This window comes from Bos grunniens, chromosome X (assembly GCF_055505025.1).
Source record: "Bos grunniens cultivar Pamir isolate PY7600 chromosome X, Bosgru_T2T1.0, whole genome shotgun sequence".
NCBI classification, from domain to species: Eukaryota; Metazoa; Chordata; class Mammalia; order Artiodactyla; family Bovidae; genus Bos; species Bos grunniens.
The window spans coordinates 16952657-16974248 of NC_141194.1; the positions used below are offsets into that span (position 1 = coordinate 16952657).

The 21592-nt window shown below is 35.5% G+C and overlaps 1 protein-coding gene across 8 annotated transcripts in view; it reads right to left on the reverse strand.

The window, feature by feature from the left end:
* The window catches only part of RPS6KA3 (ribosomal protein S6 kinase A3), a 112275-nt gene that overhangs the window by 86156 nt on the left and 4527 nt on the right, over positions 1–21592 (reverse strand). For 2 of the 8 annotated variants that reach the window (XM_086387478.1, XM_086387477.1), the window contains exons 2-3: positions 2956–3049; positions 1937–2036 (exon numbers count right to left, since the gene is read on the reverse strand). The exons of 2 other annotated variants lie outside the window; for them this stretch is intronic. Coding sequence is in view for 1 of the 6 variants with exons in the window: in XM_086387473.1 (XP_086243599.1) it covers positions 13642–13653 (12 nt within the window). In the remaining 5 variants the exon portion in view is untranslated. Of the gene's footprint in view, positions 1–1936; positions 2037–2955; positions 3050–13641; positions 13754–21592 lie in introns of those variants that run through there. 4 more of the 8 variants (XM_086387475.1, XM_086387474.1, XM_086387476.1 and 1 more) reach the window with 3 other exon arrangements.

Sequence of the window (21592 nt, forward strand, 5' to 3'; positions counted from 1 at the left end):
GGTCTAAGAAAAAAGTTAAGTAAAATATAATCTAAAGGTATTTTATGTTCTACATTTTTTCAAACTACTAATGTTTCAGCCTTTTTTTATATAATTATTTTTAATTGGAGAATAAAAACATCTACTTCCTTTCTGAGTAAGATTTAGAAAGATTTAGAACTTTGAACAATTTAATTTTTAAAGCAGGGAAATATAAAAGCTAATTTTATCCTACATACCAGTGTAGCGTTACCAAAATCAACCCCAAAAGGCAACTTTACTTCAATAAACCTTTTGTATCACTTCAGCAAAACAAGGATTCAAATGCTAACTATTTAGAAATGAGGATAATTACCTCTGTGGCTAAGAATTTTCCCTTCTGAAAAAGGACTCTTGACTTCGCTAGAGATTAGGTTACATGGACCACTAATGTGACTCACTATTGTAATACTTATAGTTTCAAAAGTTCAAGAAATACTACCAATTAAACAAGAAAATTTCTCTAATTTTAAGAAACAAATAGAAAAAAACATGTGCTCTGAGTCTGGCTAGTAGCAGGTTTAAACCCCAGTCCTGTCACTTACTGCTGTAGTTAACTAGCTAAGTTACTTAACATTTTGAGCCTCAGTTTTTTCATTTGTAAGATGCATATAATATCTACTTCACAGGGCTGCTGTAATTAAAAGGACTCACCAAGGGACAGTAGATGCTCAGTAAATGCTACTTCCTGTCCCCTCTTTGCCTTCAATTGACTGTGTAATATTTCTATTTCTACAGTTAGCTTCCAAAAGTCATAATGCAATGAAGAAGTACAGGAGAGTATTGAGATACCTGTTTCACCACTTACACAGCCAATTTCCTGCCAAGCAGGGTGGAAGAGATCATTCATATGTGTGATATATTTTTATACAATGTGGCTAAAGAATGAGTACGAGTGAAAAAGAATAGTTTAAATGCGAGGCAAACGTATTTATCCTCTCTCATCCCACCATAATGCCTTCCAGCCAAAAAATCACAGAGCTTGGCAGACTGTACATATGCAAATATTATGTGAAATACTGGAAAAGGTTAGGAAATGCTAATCATGCTTTACTCTGGTAGTCTGAATGTGTAAAAGTCAAAAATTAGAATAATATACAATATGGGTCTCACCAGAACAAATCAGACAAAGGAGACTGTTAGCCTCAGTTCAAATCAGTAATTCTGAACCAAGGTTTCAGGACTTCTAGAATATTGCAAAGTATTTTAAGGAAAATTTTAAAAATGTTAAAATCAAGAATATTTCTCTAATTAAAATTTTTTTAATTTTAAGCAACCCTATTAAACAGATTGTTTTGCTGTAATGGTGTGTTACTACCATGCACATTTCTAGGCTGCTTGGTAGTTTGCTATCACTAAATATAAAATAAGTTTTAAAAAATACACTGAGTCTAGCAGAAGACCATCTTGCACAAATACACTAGGACTACAAAAATGATTTGTGACTCATAAATGCTACCTTGAACTTAGCAGGACATATCATCTCGTGACATCCTACCACCTAGAAATGAAATATACATATGAACATTGGGAGAAAAGAATTCCTCATAGAGAACAGCCTAAAACAACAGGAAGGGAGGAGGAAAAGAACGGGGCCAGAGCCTTAGTGTACTGATCTGGAGATCCAGGTTGTAGATATAAACAAGAACCATGCCTTTTTTTTTTTAACCATCCTCAAGTTTCCACAAGTATATCTGCCTTCCAAACTCCCTGATATCAGCAGCGGTTTTCCTGCCCAAAGCATATGGCAGAGGATTTCCATGAAGGTGCTGATGATGAAGCATGAGAAACCTCTCTAAAACTTCAGTTAAGATAGCATCAAATTGTTCAGAATCCAAAGAATCTTCTATGCAATCACATTGAAACAATAAGAAACAAGCATTTTATATTCTTAATAAGGAATGTATATAATCCTTACCAATGTGACAGGATTAAGAATCAGCTCCTCATTTATCCTAAGGAAATATCAGAGATGTGCATAAAGACTATGTACAGTGATATTCATCATACTCATTATACTGAAAAATAGAAAACAATCTAAATGACCAACAGGGGACTGGTTAAATACAGCATAACACATCTATTCATATGTAGTAATACTATGCAATGGTTAAAATAAGGGCCTCAAATAAAAATTAATGATGCAAAAATATGACTGCAATATATTAAGTTAAAAAGGATACAAAACTAAATCGTATGATCCCAATTTTGCACACCCCCCTCCCAACATGTGTGCATGTAACTGGAAAACATATAAAATCTTATCAGTAGTTACCTGGGTCATAGGATTTTCTTCTTTGTACTGTATTTTCAAAATTATATGCATTTATTATATATTATTTTATAAAGAGAAAAAACAATCAATGTAATCAGAAAAATCCATTTATTTCTAGCTAAGGTGCCATTACATGGGCTTTGCTATTCCTCTAGCAACTAAAGGTCTGCTAGTACTCAAGACTATTCTATTTTCTAGACTAGGGTAGGAATGACCACTGGTTATATTTACATTATTAAGTTTTAGAAGAATCTTTCAGAAGCTTTTTTTTTTTCCTCTCTGATGGTTTCCTGTGGTTGTGGCCTCAGAAAATAAGTCTTTAGGCCTGAATCCATCTCATTTTTTTTGGAGTGTACCCCTAAGGGGAATTCTGCTTATGAAACAAGAGTATGTTGAGATAAGAATAAAGAAATGAAAACATGGTAGCCAAAATTAAATCTGCATTATGAATAGCAAGTATCAGAACTGACACTGCAGAAAACAGAATCCATGCCACGGAGGACAAACTTGAGTAAATGAAAAAAAAAAGGAGAGAAAAGATTAAAAAACTATGGAGGACAGACGTAGAAATAATCTATGAATAACAGATGCTCCTAAAGAAAAACCAGCAGTTTAATCAATCAAAAGTATAAGAAAACTTTCCAGTTCTGAAAAAAAAATACCTGAGACTGGAGACTGAGAAGGTTCAACAGAGATCATCAACACCAAGACATGTCCTGGCAAATGTTTTTAAATGTCAAGGATAAAGATATAATCCTACAAGCATACAAGCAGAAAAAAATAGGTTATTTTCAAAGGAACTAAAATCATATTGACCTCAGATTTCTCCTCTGCAACAATAAAATGCCAGAAGACAATGAAGTAATGACTTACACAGAGTTAAAAGGGAAAAGTTAGGATCTAAGAATTTTATACCTTGTCCCAGTTCTTCACATCCAAAAGTTACAGGAAATTATTCTTAGTTCTGCAAAGTCTTATAAAATTTCACCACCTTAGTAGTACCTTTTTTCATGAACTGTTCAAAGGTATGTCTTAGACCATTGAAAGAGAATCAAAATAAGAATTCAAAAATACTGAGGTAGGAAAGAATTGGTAAAGTATATTGACACCAACTTAGTATCTAGAAATAACTGAATAAAATAATAACCCCAATAAAGGAGAAAGGGTCACTAATGAAGAATAAATAACTGATACAAGTATATAAACAATATAAAACTTTAGCAAGTTTTGATAAAATAAAGTGGACTGAAAATAAAAGAGGTAGTGGAAGAAAGGAAAAACTAAGATTCTAAATTCTGTCTTTCCTAAAAAGACATTTAAAAACCACTGCTTTTAGTAATTAGCTAATAAACTTTGGAATGCTTTGAAAAACCATGAAACAACTGAGAATTATAATTATTTATTGCAGTCCAAATCAGTGGAGAATATAATAACTGGCAAAGACTGTGACTAGTACCTTACGTAGGCATCCCATTCAACCCCAGGCACATGAGGTAGGTATAATTACCCCTATTTTACAGATGAGGAAACCAAGGTTCAGCAAAGTTAATTAGTGAATGGCAGAAGCAAGACTCAAACCCAAGTCTTTCCAGCTCTGTAATTCTTCAAGTTTTCATAACCTCCTCAAACAAAAGAATCCATAAAGCAGCATAAAGAAACCAAGCCACAAGAATAAAAAAGTTAAAATAAGATGATGGAAATAATTCCTATTTTACACCTATTTACACTAAGAACTGTAAAGTATCTACTTAAAACTGAGTATCTTAAAGGATATTTGACGCTATTACAGAATTATTGATGTTTTTATGAGTGATGATGGTATGTTAATTAGATGTTTAAAAAATTCTTTATCTTTTAAGAAATACACATGTAAATATTTATGTCTGAAATGATATATCAGCTTCAAAATAATCCACTAGAGCCAGGGAGGGGAAGAGAGAGAGTAGTGTGTGTGTGATGCGGAGTACAGATGAAACAAGAGTGGCCATGAGTTGATAATCTTTGAGGCTGGGCTATCGAAATATGGTGGTTCACTATTCTATTCTCTCTACTCTGGTATGTGTTCAAAATGCTTGATAATAAAAATTTAATGGTCTTTAGTGCATTTTTATAAAGCTTAAAAAATTCACATAATTATTTACTGCTTTAAAGGGAAACCCAAACAAAAACAGATAAGCATAAAAAAGCACAAAGAAAAACAAGAAAGCAAGTGTTTGCAATAATAAGGCCAAAAATAAAGTGTGAAGCAAAAACCTTAAACTGATTAAAAAGGTGATTTGATCTGGACTAAAAATATAATTAGTACTTAATGCATATAGTAATAATAATTGCTATCATTTACTGAGCAATTATCACATACTAGGCAAGTCCATCTTTGATGCTTCTAACAACTCTGTGAGGCATTATCACTAATTTACAAATGGGAAGTTAAGACGGGTATGTCAATCTTTGAAAGCACTGACACACATGTATCCTCAGCCCCTAACAAAATGCCTGGCTGGCATACAGTAGGTGCTCAATAAATATTCGTTGAATAAGTAAAAAAGTCTAATATCCTGCCTACGGCAAATAAGCAAAGCCTAAATTCAAACCTAAATCTGATTCTAAAACCCCTACTCAATCACGTTTAAATCTTTTCCTAATGATATTTCATAGTAAGAGTAAAGATATTCTATTTTTTCTTTTATTTCCTTTTGTGCATATTTCTCTTTTTCAGATTTTCTACAATTAGCCTGTGTTTTTTTCAAACAAGTCATTAAAAATAATATAATGCAAAACAGTACTAAAAAGTTAATCACTAACCTAATCACAAAACACAAATACTGACATGAAATAAAGGGAAACAAGTAGAAGGGGAAATTTTAGCACACTAACATAAACTAGCATAATGAATAGAAAAGGATGAAGCATTTGATGTAACTTACACTAGAATAGGTAGATACTGAATTTTATACTGTGAAAAGAATATGGGTTCAACTGTCTATAAAGTTATAAAGATGAACTATGTTCCAGGCCATGAAGTAAATGCAAAATTCTTAAAAGCAGGAATTATATCAGTATTTTCTGATTATGATAAAAAAAATACTGAATAAGGAAATAAATTACTCATTCAGAAATTTATATTATTCTAAGTAACTACTGGCTCAAGGAAATAATAATAGCTATTATCTCTGCAATTATTTTGTTCAAAGTACAGTGTTAGCTGTGTTACATATATTCTCTCATTTAATCCCAATTAATCATTAATAAACCACAAGTCATGTTATTATATAGAGAAGAAAAAAGTTGAGAATAACCTGTCCAAGGTCATAGAGGTATTCAGTTTGCAGATAAGACAACTGAACCCACATCTGAATCCAAAGCTCACACTACACAGAAATGCCCTATTACTGTTCAAGTATAGGCAACTACCTGTGCTCATTTTTCTCTATAAAATTTTGTAATAAAAAGTGGAGAAGACTAGAATTCTTCCTCAACACATGTTCTGAAAATGTCTGTTTATATTTCAAACTGCATAATCTCCTAAAAAAGATTCCTTTGAAAACATTCATATTCTCGAGGGCAATTAAAAAGGAAGAAACCATAAAATCAGATAAAGTAGGGAATATAAGGTAAACATGATTTGCTACTAAATTTATTCCGAAAAAGTCACTATTTTCTGGTATTTATCTGCAATCCATAAGAGTTTCATGGAATCTTGGCCAGTGTGCAGTTTGTCTGCCACTAGGTGTAGGCTTCCCTCATAGATCAGATGGTAAAGAAGCTGCCTGCAGTGCAGGAGACCCTGGTTTGATCCCTGGGTCAGGAAGATCCCCTGGAGAAGGAAACGGCAATCCACTCCAGTATTCTTGCCTAAAGAATCCGCACAGACAGAGGTGCCTGGTGGCATGGGGTCACAAAGAGTCGGACACGACTAAGCCACTAAGCACAGAACTGTAGTCAAGCCCTTAAGCCTCTCTGATTTGTGGTTTCTTCATGCATAAAATATATGGATATCTAAGAGCTCTTCCAGCTTGAAAATATTATAATCCTATGACTTTAAGGATTAAAAGTATTTAAAATTTTGTGGGCTTTTTTACACCTCAGGACATTACTAATTCTGTTTTTAAAGCTGTTCTGCACATTATTTCTAACTCTAGTTTCTTCTTTCTTTTCTGCATCCAAAATACAGTTTTATCTGTATCCTTTAGGGGTGCTTTGTATTCCAGTGTAAACAAGGATAACGTCAAAGAATGGAATGTACAAATGCTGTCATTTGAAAGAGTGCTGTGCTTTGTCACTCAGTTGTGTCCGACTCTTTGTGACCCCATGGACTGTAGCCCACCAGGCTCCTCTGTTCATGGGGATTCTCCAGGCAAGAATACTGGAGTGTGTAGCCTATCCCTCCTCCAGGGGATCTTCCCGACCCAGGAATCAAAACAGGGTCTCCTGCATTGCAAGCGGATTCTTTACAAGCTGAGCTACCAGGGAAGCACTGAGCTACCAGGGAAGCCCCACTTGAAAGAGAAGTACTAATAAAAATAAAATAAATGAAACATTGTTTTTCTGTGCAGATTAAGCAACCTAAAACAGTTTTATAATTTCCACAATCCAATCTTACTATTCTCATTTTACTAGTAAAGTGTCAACTTATTTTTTAATCTCCTCTGTGTACTCCCAATGTGACTTTTGCCTTCCTAACACCTTGAATCCCACCTCTTGGTACTTCATGGAGTTGACAGTATTTCATAAACATGTATGATTATCAGAATCACCTAAGACTCCTGTTAATAATATACTCATTACCTGGCCTTACCCCAAACCAAAACTGAATTAGAAGTTCTAGAAGCCCCATGGCTCGGTATTTCATTTTTTTAAACAGGCACCTGAGATGACTCCTGTGATTAGATAAGTCTGGGAAATCACAGTGTAGAGAAAAGATCATGGGCTTTGGAGCCTGACATATCCAGTTTCAGAACCTGGCTCTGCCCTTTATTATAGGTGTAACTTTGGGCAAGCTACTTAACATGAGTCTCAGTTTTCTAAACTACAAGATTTGAATACTAGCTATGCTGGAGGTTGTAATCAAGTTTAGTGTGCTTAGCCATTCTGGCTGCTCAGTGAATGTTAACCTCTCTCTCCTCCTGCTTATCTTGCCAAAGGGGGTGACAAATGCAAATACTTAAGAATATTCTGATGAGCTCCTTACCCTAATGGGTCCACTTCCATTTCTAGGGCTAAAAATCTGAGTAGTAGATAATTTGCTAATGCATTACTTGGTTTGGCTAATTTAGGTCTTAGGGAAAAGTCTAATAATTTCTTCTGGTTTCTGGAGGCTTATTAATGAAGCCCTCCTATCTAAAAAAGATACACCATTATGCTGAGCTTCAAAGCCCAAGCTTTTATTTGCTATAATAAATAGCAAAATTTACTTTAAATTAGCAAAATTACCAATTACTGTTTCCTCATCGGTAAAACAAGTGGTGCTTAAATGTTTGCTGAACTGAACCCAAAATGTTACTGATAACATAATTGTTAATTAAAATAATTAAACTTACACACAGTCTTACAAACACCCTTACGAACAAAAAGACAGCAATAATAGCTTGCAAAAGAAACAAGATGTAGGACTTTCTCAAATACACAATAAAAAAGAACTTAACACCCAAGCAATATCAACTGTACCTTAACACGAAGTGTATTAGACAAGTTTAGAACTGAAATTACTTAGGAAAAAACAATCTAAACTACTCACTCATTAACTATGCATGCATATATGTACACAGATACATATATTTAAAATTATCATACGTCTACACACAACCTGGCATGGCAGCAAGGTTTACATATGAAAAATGAGAAATATAGTTTATAATTACAGCTAGATAATGAATCCTAGCTGTATATATATTAAGCATGTGTTAGTCAGTCGTGTCAACTCTTTGTGACCCCATGGACTGTAGCCCACCAGGCTCCTCTGTCCATGTATTAAGCATAAACACTATTAATAAGAGTATTCGACTAAAATTGTTATATTAACTGTCCAGATAAGCTACAAACTGAAAGAAACCTAAACAAATCAGAAAAAAAATAATAAAACTCTGGGAATATTCATTCAAGACAGAGAAAAAGTTACCCTCAATTTTTAAAAAAATAAACAAGAAAATAACAAACACCAAATCCTGTTGAAAGTAATTTAAAGAATCATAGCTTTTCTCTCAACTTATTCTTTAGTGCAACTATTTTCTTTCATTTAGTTCTGGTCCTTTGCTTATTTCCATATACTTAATATTTTTACTGCTATTTTGAATTAAATCTTTTCCCATTATCATTTCTAACAAAGAAAACTATTCATCAACTTAAAAATATATACTGTTTAATACCACCTTATTAGACTATCATTGGTTTTAACAAACCTTTTTAGTGGTTTCCTTAGATTACCTAAGTAGATGATTATATCACCTATGAATAGTTTTGTTTTATCCTTCTTTGAATATTCTTTGATTTTGTCTAACTTCATTAGCAAACTCTTCTAGAATGTAAAATAGAGGTGAAAACAGTAGGCATACTTTTAATGAGATTGCCCCTAATATGTCTCTATCAAGCATGATGCTGGTTACTGGTTTTAGACTATTTTTTAATAACATTAATGACACACTCTTTTATTTCTATTTCACTGTTTTAAATGGATAATAGATAGTGAATTTTGTCTAATGCTTTCTCAACTTTTCCCCTAACTTTTTAATTAGAAATGATTATATATTCACAGGAAGTTGCAAAAACAATACAGAGGTCCCATATACCCTTAACCCAATGGTTACATCTTACACAACTTCCTGTCAAAGACCAGGAAATTTATACTGGTACAATGCCCAGACCTTACTCAGATATCACTGGTTTTACAGGTTCTCACGTGTGTGTCTGTGCACTCATGTTACACATTTTATCACATGTATAGATTCTTGTATCTACCACCAGAGTAAAGATACCAGTTCTTTACCACCAGGATCCTGTGTGTTGCCCTTTTATAACCATTCACCTCTCCCTCACCCTTCTTCCTAACCCTGGCAACCACTAATCTAGTCTCCATTTCTACAAATTTGTCATTTCAAGAATTTTATATAAATAGAATCATATGGTATGTACCTTTTCCCCACTCAGCATGAATTCCCTTGAGTGTGTATCAATAATTCATTCCTTTTAGTTTAGTAGTATTCCAGTATACCACAGTGGGAACATACCACAGCTTGTTTAACCATCCACCCATTGAAGGACATTTGCCAACTTTCGGATATCACAAATCAAGCTGCTGTGAACAAGTATGTACAGACTTCTGTGTGGACAAGCATTTTCAGTTCTCTGGGACATATGTCCAGGAATGCGACTGCTGGGTTGTATAGTAAGTGTATGTTTAGTTTTTGAAGAGATGGCCAAAGTTTTCCAGAAAGGCTGTATCATTTTACTGCCCCATCAACAACATGAGAGAGCCAGTCTGTCCACATCCTCACCAACACTAAGTAGTGTTAGTATTTTTCATTTTGGCTATTTGTTAGGGAAATTAAATAAATAGTCTTGATTAGGCTTCAGAGACAAAGCAGAGTAGGCCTCTGACCTTACTTCTAACCTGCCTGGACACTGCCCATATGGTGAGCTGACTGTGAATAACTGCCTGCTGTGAGTGCAAGACTTGCAGCACCATATATAAGATGGGGGAGGAATCTTGAGATTATTGTGCCCCTGGAGGGGGCCTGGGCAACCAAGCCCCAGGCTTAGCAACATTCAATTTTTACATGACAAAACCAACAGCTTTAACATAAAACCAGAGCTGCAATTTCGTCACACATTGATGATGAAATCAGTTTGCACCCTGGGATTATAAATGGGAATCCTGAATCCTGAACTGCAATCTTTGGTCTCACCCATGGACCAGACGCCCTGCCTGGGACCCTTTCCCAACTGGGACTCCAGATGTGCTGACATGGGACTTCCCAGCATTGTTTAAGTCTGGATATTGGTCAAAACCCAATTTGGTGATGTATTCTCTGCTCTTGCTATTTCTCTTTTAATATTAGTTTATTGAAAGTTAAGCTAGATAATTCTCTACTATTTGTATTATTTATTTGTATATAATGAGTGGCTTGTTTTGTTAACAAATCCTTTGAACCTGAGACCAAAGTGAAAACTTTCAGCAAAACAGTATTCTAAAAGGCATGTAGATATCCCTCACTGTGGTTTTAATTTTCATTTCTCTGATAGCTAACCATGTTGACATGTTTTCATATGCTTATTTGTTTTCCATATATCCTCTTTGATGAAATGTCTGGACATTTCTAATTGGACTATTTTCCTTTGTTATTGTTAGATTTTGAAAGTTCTTGTATATATTCTAGATACAAGTCCTGTCTCAGAAATACGTGTACAAATACTTTTTCACACCATCTGTAACCTGTCTTTTCATCTCTGTAACAGGATCTTCTTCATAGAGCAAACATTATAAATTTTGATGAAGTCCAATTTATTTTCTTTTATAGGTTGTGCTTTTGGAATCTGGTCTATGAACCCTTCCCTCAGCCCACGGTCCTGAAGATTTTCTCATATCTAAATTCTAAATGTTTTAGAGAGTTTTATAGTTAAATCCATGATATACTTTTGATTAGTTTTTGTATAAAGATTAAGGTTTAGGTTGATGAATTTTTTCATCTTGCATGTCACTTGCTAATAGAGACTATTTTTTAATTTCTTCCTTTCCAATCTGTTTGTCTTTAATCATGTGTTTTGCACATTTTAAATATGTTTCTTCAACTGTTTAACACAGTGGACTACATCAACTGATTTTTGAATACTGAATCAGTTTTACATCCTTGGAATACAACCCACTTGGGTCATGGTGTATAGTTCTTTTTATATTACTAATATTTTGTTGAGGATTCTGTGTCTATATTTCTAAGGGTACTGATGTGTAGTTTTCTTTTCTGTACTGTCTTTATGTTTTGGTATCAGGGTAACACTGGCCTCAAAAGATGACTTGTGATGTTTCCCCATCTATTTTCTGGAAGAAAATATGTAGAATTCATGTTATTCTTGATGTTCCAGATCGTTCTTTTATCACTTCCTTTCTGCTTGAAGAACTACCTGCAGTCATTCTTTCACAGTCTTACTACAGACACATTCTCACAGCTTCCCTTCATCTGAGACTGCTTTGGTCGCACTTTCATGATAGAAGGATATTTTCACTAAGTATAGAATTTGGAGTTGCCAGTTCTTTTCTTTCAGTACTTAAAATACAGTGTGCCATTTCTATCTGGCTTCCATCATTGTTCCCCTGTAAGTAACAGTTCATTTCCAACTGCTTTAAGATTCTTTGTCATTTAGTTTGATTTTTTTAAAAATTTAATTGTAAAATACATGTAACATAAAATTTAACATCTTAACTATTTTTTAGTGTACAGTTCAGTATGTTAAGCATATCCACATTGTTGTGCAACCAATCTTGAGAATTTTTTCATCTTGCAAAATTTAAACTCTATAGCCATTAAATAATTTCACATTTCCAAAGGTTTGATTTTGATGTGTCTAGGTGTGGATTACTTAGGTTTACCTTATGTGGGGTTCAATCAGCTTCTTGAATCTGTAGGTTTGCATCTTTTGCCAAATTGGGGAAATTTCAGGCATTATTTCTTCAAGTCCACCTTTTTTCTCTAGCTCTAAGATTGTGGTGATATGAATATTAAATCTCCTGTTAATGTTCCCCAGACCCCTGAGATACTCATTTAATTTATGGTTTATTTTTACTCTGATATTCAGATTGAGCAATTTCTACCACTCTATCTTCAGTTTTATTGATTCTTTTCCAGTCATCTCCATTCTTTTTTGTTTGGGTGTGCCACATGTGGGATCTTAGTTCCCTGACCAGGGATCAAACCTATGCCCCTTGCAGTGGAAGCCCAGATTCTTAACCACTGGACTGCCAGGGAAGTCCCTCTGTTCCTCTGTTGAGCCCATGCAGTAAGTTTATTTTGGTTATTGTACTTTTTGGTTCCAAAATGTCAATTTTCTGCTTTATTTCTTTTCTGAGACTAATTCATTTGTTTCAAATTTTTATACTGGCTGTTTTAAAATCCTTGTTAGACAACCAACATCTAAAGCATCTGACTATTGGTATCTGGTGCCTTTTTTTCTCATTCATGGTATGATTTTCCTAGTTCTTAAGCAAACTTCAACTGCAATAATGGACATTTTGGAGAATTTAAGACTCTAGATCCTATTTACTCTTTTTTAGCAGGCAGTCTACCAGCTGAGGTGTAGTGTGAGGGCAGGGTGAGTGTGTATGTTCAGCTTCCTGCTGGGCTCCGCCAACACCACCCTGGCAAAAGTAGAGCAATGACTCACACTGCCTTTTTGCAGATGGGTGGGATGGAAGTTCAGCTTCACTCTTGTTCCTAGTGAAAGTGGGGCACCAACCCGCACCACCCCATTGCCACAGAGTAGGGGTGTAAGCTCAGCTCCCTGACAGATCCCACTGACAGTAGGGAGAGGGGAAGTGGAGGGTTGACTCACACTGCTTCATTCCTGCAAGACAGAGAGGAAAGTTCAGCTCCCTTAAAGACCCAGCTGACAACAGGAGAGGGGAGAGGGGGGAGTGGAGTGCCAATCAGCCCTGTCATCCAACACTGTTTTGCCTTGTAGCTGCCAGATGGGGGTGGCACCTGGGCCTTACTGCATCAGGGGAGGGGGAAGCAGTGTTGACTAGGCCACCTCCAACCATCTTGCTCTACCTTGTTGATGCTGGGTGAGGGTGAAGGCTCAACACTTCACTAACACAGGGCAGTGGGGAGGTTTAGCCAGGACTAGCCTCGCCTCACACCACCTTGTTATATCTCACTTCTTTCAGGTTGGGGTGGAGGCTCAGTGGTTGCTGGACCCACAGACACTACTCTAGTGAGAACACCACCTCCTTCTGTATGGAGTGGGACAGGGGTGGCGGTGAGAGAATATTAGGTCCCTGCACAACCTGCCAAAACCACCCAGCAGGGGGAATCAAAGTGCTGTCTGCTTTTGCTAGGCAGGAAGGGAAGATGAGGTCCCTCAGCTGCCCAGCCAACACCATGGGGTGGAGGAATCCAAGTACTGCCACTTGCTGCTTAGGAAGTAGGGTGGGGTTTTTCTGTTGGTGTTTGGCTATAGTAGGGTGGGTGCTGCCAAAAAGGTTTACTGTTGTTAGCCTACCCTTCCCCCCCACAGTCTGGTTAAAGAGAATTGGCTTTTCTTGGAGTCCGTTTTGTCTGTGCCTGTTGTTGGTTCCAGGTTTGAGGCTTTTACAACACCCTCCAGGATATATGGGAGGTGATAAGAACACCCAGAAAACTTACTATTTGTGTCATTCCTTTAGTCTCAAAGTCTGCAGGCAGTCTGCCTTCTTATTTCCACATTTCAGAGTGTTTCTGTGCTTGTTTGTTAGGTGTTTTAGTTGTAAAGGAAGACCTAAGGGGAAAAAAAAAAAAGACTCCTCCATCTTGGCATAAACAGAAGTCTCTTCCAAATGACTACTTTTTATGTTGAAATAACGTGTGTGTGTGTGTGTGTGTGTGTGTATACATGTTAAAAGAAACTTTATTGGGTGTCTGGGGTAATAACATTTATTTTCTAAGTTTCCACATTATGGTTAAAAATGCACTATGGAAAACTGCTACAACATCATAAATCATAATTTCCCTCTAAAGATCCAATTATGTTTATATTGTTCCTAGCAAACTTAGCTCGCTTCATGTTATTCAACTGTCTGTCCACCTCAATAATTTCACATTGTAATATTCCAAAGGAAAGAACTCTATTCATTATCACCTAGAAATATGCTACACAAACTCAGAACAGCCAGGGGGGAAAGATCACTTTAAAACTCATTTTGAGCTCTTCTTTTTAATAATCTAAAGCAAATTTTATTTTTAACTTGCCAGTGACACCTCTAAGTAACTCCCCTTACTGCTACCAACATCCATTTTGATAGCTATTCTTCTTGAATTATACGAAGAGCCAACAGGAACTTGAAGGAAAGAAGGCAAACAGGGGTTTTGCTTTGCATTTTTACTTCTTTAAATGAAACATCTGTATATCTCACATTAAGAGATGGACTCTTGAAAATTCATTTATTTATATTTAATTTCAGAGATTGTAGACTTTTTGTTTTGATTGGTCTTCGATTTATTGCTATAGTCTTGCTTTAAGTAAGAAACTATAGTATAACAAGACTGAAGGCTGAAGGGACTGTAAGGAAAAATATCACCTCAATTTTTGCTTTTTTTCTATAATTTTTTAAAATTAATCTTTTACTCCTAGATGTGTTTCTTTAGAAACTCTGCTCTAGCTGGGAGGTGGGCCCAGGTGATGAGGTAGCCTAAGATATTTCCACAGAATGTAGGTCTCTATTCACTCAGTTGGAAAGCTATTTAGAAAAAGCTTTTTATCACATCTAAAAATGAAGCAAATCTTTTAAAAGTACAAACTGAAACTAAGTTTTCTGAGAACAATGTATATAGCATGACATAGGTAAGCATCTTCTATATTAACATTAGAGTAAAACTCCATTTAAGTTCCCTAATCAGCAACAAAACATGCGCAAGAATTATGGATACAAGCAGACAATGAACACATGAAAAATCCTTCACATCCTCAATTCATTAGAGAAATGTAAATCAAAACCACAATGAGATACCACTTTCACACAAACAGGGTAGTTATAATGAAAAAACAATAACAAGTGTTGGTGAGGATGTGGAGAAACTGAAACTCTCATACACTGCTGATGGGAATGTAAAACGGTACAAGTTCAGTTCAGTCTACTCCCTCAGTCGTGTCTGATTCTTTGTGACCCCATGGACTGCAGCATGCCAGGCCTCCCTGTCCATCACCAACTCCCAGAGTTTACTCAAACTCATGTCCATTGAGTCGGTGATGCCATTCAACTCATCCTCTGTCGTCCCCTTCTCCTCCCGCCTTCAATATTTCCCAGAATCAGGGTCTTTTCAAATGAGTCAGTTCTTCTAATCAGATGGCCAAAATATTGGCGTTTCAGCTTCAGCATCAGTCCTTTCAATGGTACAAACCAGTTGGAAAACAATTTGCCAGTTTTTCAAAAAATTAAATACAGACTTACCATATGACACAGCAATTCCACTCCTAGGCATATACCCAAGAGAACTGAAAACATATTCACATAAAAACTTGTAGACAAATGTTCACAGCATTTATAATAGCCCAAAGTGGAAACAATTCAAATGCCCATCAACAGATAAATGGTTAAACAAAATTGCTATAACCATGCAACAGAATATTACTCAGCCATAAAAGTGAAGCACTGATACATATGCTACAGCACTGATGAACCCTGAAAACATTGTTAAATGAATGATGCCAGACACAAAGGCCACATATCATATAATTCCATTAATATGAAATGTCCATAAGAGACTAATCTACAGAGACAGAAATTAGATTATTAGTCACCAGGGGCTGGGGGAAGGAGTGAATAGGGAGTAACTGGCTAACAAGTATGGGATTTTGGGGGTGATGAAAAAGTTATGAAATCAGATAGTGATGATGGTTGCACAACTTTTTGAATATACTAAAGACTACTGAATTACATACTTCATAAGAGTGAAATGTTGTGGCATATAAATCATATCTCAATTTTTTAAAAAGATTAACTGGGGCTCTTTAACCTAACAGTTAAAAAAACCCAAAGGGTGAAAAAAAAGCCACCAATGACTGTGTAACGTTTCTTTAAATTTCCTTTTCTTTCACTGTAGCAAGATAATTGGCAACTTTTTCAGGCTCAGTCAGACCCTGTTTTCTGGCACTCTGAGGGAAAGTTAAATAGATTTTTTTCTGAAAAGAAGATGCAAATATAAAGAGGTAATGATTTAATAAGCTGCAATTAAAAAACAGCAGTTATTCAAGCACACACCTAGGGGCTTCTGTATGGAGAGGGGTTAAGTTACATCTGGGCAAACCTCCTTTTTCAAGTACAGTAGTTTTTGTTTCAAATTCTCACTTGTAAGACAGCTTAAAAATTGTAAAAATTTCCCATACAATGTCAAAAATGCTGTTTCTCAAGCCAGCTCACAGGTTATTTTATCCAAGCTCTATTTGAAGAGTAATATCCATTTTGCTTTTCTAAGTCTACCTATACATTCCCAGAAAAACATGTGCTCAGTACAAACCATATGGACCCTTTCTCCCTTAGGAGGAGATGTCATTTTGACTCAGTCACTCACCTATATGCTGTTCTCAACCAAAGCCGGGCAGTCTAGCGGAAAATCAATGGAATTTTCAATCTGTGAGACTTGGTGTTTGAACTCTGCCTCCTCCACTTAATAGCTGTGCAATCATGAGCAAGTTACTTAACCTCTCTAGGCTTCAGTTTCCTCATCTGTAAGTTGAGGTTAATTACATCTATCTCATTCAAGTTGATACACACAAAGTGTCTAGTCAAAGAACAGACAGAGTTGTTAGTCGCTCAGTCACGTCCGACTCTTTGCGACCCTGTGGATGATAGCCCACCAGGCTCCTCCATCCATGGGATTTTCCAGGCAAGAACACTGGAGTAGGTTGCCATTTCCTCCTCCAGGGGATCTTCCTGACCCAAGGACCAAACCCAGGTCTCTTGCATTGTAGGCAGACTCTTTACCATGTGAGCCACCAGGGAAACCCCAGTCAAAGAAAAGGCATTCAGTAAATGTTAATTTCTAAGACGTATCAATCTACTTTCCCAGTATTTATTAGTACAGTATAGTGAACAAAAGGCACCATTTCGGATTGCCAAATTTCCCCAATGCTTCGATGTTACCACTTGAATGAGAATGTCACTGTAAAATTAGTAGAGCTGTATAAATTGCAGAATGGTTATTTGAGGTACATGTATCACTTATCGAAATCTTCAGGGTAGAAGACAGACAAGACAAAGCTGATTAAACATAATTTGAAAAAGCATATTCAATATACTTTTCATTTAGAAAAAGCATTAAGCCTATTAAGTTTAAAATACAAGCAATAGAAGGTAGGGTTGAAAAACACTGGTGTAGAAAAAAGGATTCAACTTGTATTCTATATCTAGAATTGTACTGTTGTATGTGGTAGCCAATAGCCACAGGTTACTATTAAAATTTTAATTAAAGTTAATTTAAAAAATTCAGTTCCTCATACTAGCCACATTTCAAGTGCTCAATAGCCACATGTGGCTAGTGGCGACCAAACAGTGCCTGTCTAGAAGTTGTTTAAGTGAATCTCTATCATTTTATATTGTTTTCAGATACACTCCTCTGCTCCTAAATGTGAAGAAGCAAAATAAGATCCTGCATAACTGAGGTTTTTAGTATAGATTCTACAAGATTTCTGGAGTGACGATATCTCCACAAACACTGCACTTGAGATGTACTTCAATCTCTTAATGTCAAAATGAACTTTTGTTTCAGGTTATCATTTGACATCTGCTTCTAACTCATATCAAATGACTAAACCAAGTTTCCTATAACAAGTTTTGTGGCCCAAAGGATTAGAGGTAAGCTCACAGAAATCTAGATGACCAGGTCAGAAATGAAGATGAGATCATCATCACATGTAAGATTATAAAAATCAATTCACACGGTGGATAAAACATAATTAGTTTTTAAGGTATGTAAGAGACCATGGATAGAATATTAGTTAAGACAGGCAAATCTGACTTAAGTTATGCTACTGCTATAATTCTATTTATACTAATAGAGGAAAAGAATAATAGGAAGCATAAAAATGCTTTTGGATTTACACATAAATGTATGGTTATGTAATATTCAGGGAACTAGCACTGTTTCATGGGGAACACACACACACACACACACACACACACACACACAAATACCCTCCAAAAGACAATGTGGAGAGCTGACTCCAGGTGGGACAGCAGGCTAGCTTTCAGTCTTGCAGCCGGCTGATCTTTAGTTCATTCACATTTCTTTCTAGCTGACACCTTCAGGAGAAGAAGGTAAAGATTCAGAGTAGGTAATGCCAGTAATTGAGTTATTCCGCTATGGTAGGTTGAAACAAAATCAACTTGTTAGTAGGTAATATGTCCATCAAACATCCCTGATTCCAGAGGTATGTGTACATGATGGTCAGAGATCAGAAAAAGGCTAAGAAAGTCATTTTACATTATTTGTGAAAGTTTTAGTCACTCAGTTGTGTCCAACTCTTTGCAATCTCATGGACTGTAGCCCTCCAGGCTCCTCTGTCCATGGAATTCTCCAGGCAAAAATACTGGAGTGGGTTGCCATTCCCTTCTCCAGGGCATCTTCCCAACCCAGGGATCAAATCTGGGTCTCCTGCATTGCAGGCTGATTCTTTACCATCTGAGTCACCAGGGAAGCCCTTACATTATTTAGTAAGCTGTAAGTGTAAATTTTTTAAAAGATGAAGTAACAATATTCCCAAGTTAAAAACAGCTGCATCAAAATATTATTAATCCTAGTTATTTTCTAATAACTGTAAGTTTGAAGCAATTAATTTAAAAAGAATGGAACAGGTAGACAGACAGCAGCATTAAGTAGCAAGTGATAAATTTTTTAAAAACTCTGAATATTAAAAATAAGTTACACAGCAAGTCAATAAGAGGGCCATTTAGTAGGGGCAATTAGCTTGATATTTAGATAGAATATGACCACTAATTGTAGAACATTGGCTTTTAAAAGTTTAAATTATTTAAAACTTTAATTTAAACTATTGTATTTAAATTTTAGTCCACTGTTAAGATGGAAAATTGTTACACAAATTAATTTAGAAAGACTTCAAAATGAAACAAAAACTTTTGACAGTTACAGAAAAAAAAGCTTTGATACAGTCAATTAAACATAACAGCCTGTTTCCAGGCAATACTGGATCCTATTACTACAGTTATCAGACTTTCCAAAATTGTGTTCTGCAAAGCACTTATGTCCTTTGAGACTTCAATAGATGGTTCACGAAAAAAGGGTGCTGACATCAAGTCTCAAATGCTTTGAGATATTTCCTTTTTGCAGATTCATCATGTACATCATCATCTTAAATTTCTAAGATGTTGGGCAGTAAAGACATTGGTCACATCTCATTTAACTCCACAACCCTCAAATTTACTTGATTATGTCATGATGCTGTGTGTGTGTGTGTGTGTGTGTGTGTGTGTGTGTGTGTTGGAGGGAGAAGATGGTTGTTGGGACACAGACACATTTTGCAAATTTTCAGAGACTTCTCAGTTGAAAATACCATATGCACTATTGAAAGTTGCTTATGTACCAGTATCACATAACAGAATAAAATCCAAAGGATTGTATTTCTAGACAGGAAAACCCAGCTACTCATGGCATAATCAAATAACCAAAACAAACATGGTTATAGTAATGGGGAGGGAGGTGTGCAGTATTAATTTCTGTCCCTAAAAAAGGAAACTAACAGAAGTGACCCTAAAATATAAAAAGACGCACACATTTTGCTTTGTTACTTTTTAGAGTTAAAGTTCTACCTATTGATACTACGTATTAAGTTTATTTCTTCACAGACACACCTCCTTCAAGAGGCTGACATATACAGTATATCATATTTCATCAATTACTAGATACCATCATGTGTTAAGATACACTATTATTTTATATATCACTAAGGGAAAAAAACTACTAACTAAACGACATGCCATGGATTGTGAGAGGGCTTCCAATTTAAGCATTACTGAAATATGAACATACTTTCTTTTCTTCCTTCCACACAAACTCCTCAAAATGTTCTTTATCTGTTTCCCCCTTTAAAGACACTATCGAAGAGGGGAACAATACAAAAAAGGGTAAGATTCAAGAGATTTCTGTTCACTTTACCCTTATAATTATATTCCGATATTACAAAGGTTCTTTTAAAACAGGTCAACCAAATAAACCATTTTTAATTGTTCTGTTTGATTCTGGAAAAATTACCCCAGGAAAAAAATACAGAATTTACTAAAATAGTTCTGTTTGAGAGATGATTCATTATAACTATTAAACACTTAAACCATGTACTGAACCAAATGCTTTACATATATTATCACATTAATATTGTGATAATACATATATTATCACAATAATTAATTAAATTATCATTTAATTCCCATCACAACCCAATAAAGTAGGTATTATTTTTATGCCTATTTTACAGATTAGAATGTTAAAGCATAGAGATTTTAAATAACTTGCATAAGATTACAAAGATATTAAGTGGTAGAGGCAGGGCTCAAACCCAGATCTTCATGGCTCCAAAGTCTGTTCTTTAACACTTTGCCATACATTCAAATTATCCCACAAAGTGGAATAAGTAAAATTGAAATATTTAATTGCTAGTAACTAACTTATTTGCTTGAAATAGCCAAATGCACTGAATGATAGTTATGTTTTATATGGATACATTTATACTGTTTTATATAACATATATATTTGTGTTTGTTTTGTTAACTGACACACTTTACTTAACAATTAAGATTTAGTTATCTTGCTATTTGGTATAAAATTGAAAAACTAGAGTAACTGAGATTCGATAATTGTTCCAGATTAATGACACAGGAAACTGTTACCAACTCCTAAGGTGGCAGGGGATGTGGTGCCGGTGTAACTCTAATGTCAAGTATTAAAATGCAATTACTTGTTTTTTCTCTTCCTATTACGTGAAATAGGGAGTGGGATGTATAAAATATTACATTTACTCACTTGCATTCCAATGCTTTAAAACTTGTTATCCACCAAAAAACATAAACAACTGAGCACTATTACACTCAAGCATTACCAAGAGACCACCAAGATGTCACTGTTGTACACTGTAACCTGAAAGCACTGGGTCTAAGACACTCAGTCTGCACTGGACAAGCTGGGCCACGCGAGGCCACCCATCGTCCACAGCCCAACAGACCACATGTCCCCGAGTATGGAACTCTAGAGTGAATTCTTGTCAATGATCACAATGGCATACATTTTTTAATGGATGATAAATTAAAAAAAAATCTTTACAACAACTCTTTTGCAATTCAGACTTCTGATAAATGATCTGCTATATTTTTGATCATTCTATAATTTACCAAATGTCATGTCCTTGGTCAAGGGTGCACATCCCAATTATGCCACTCTTTTCATATAAAAATAAGATATACTCATTGTGATTTCCAGAAACAATGATGAAAAGGCAGTCTGCCTATACCTGTTTAATTGGATAGGCTTCTCTCTTTATCTTAAAATTTAAGTGTATCAAAGAAGTTTCTCATTTTGGATTAACCCCATTAGTATAGGATCAAGCTGCCAAAAT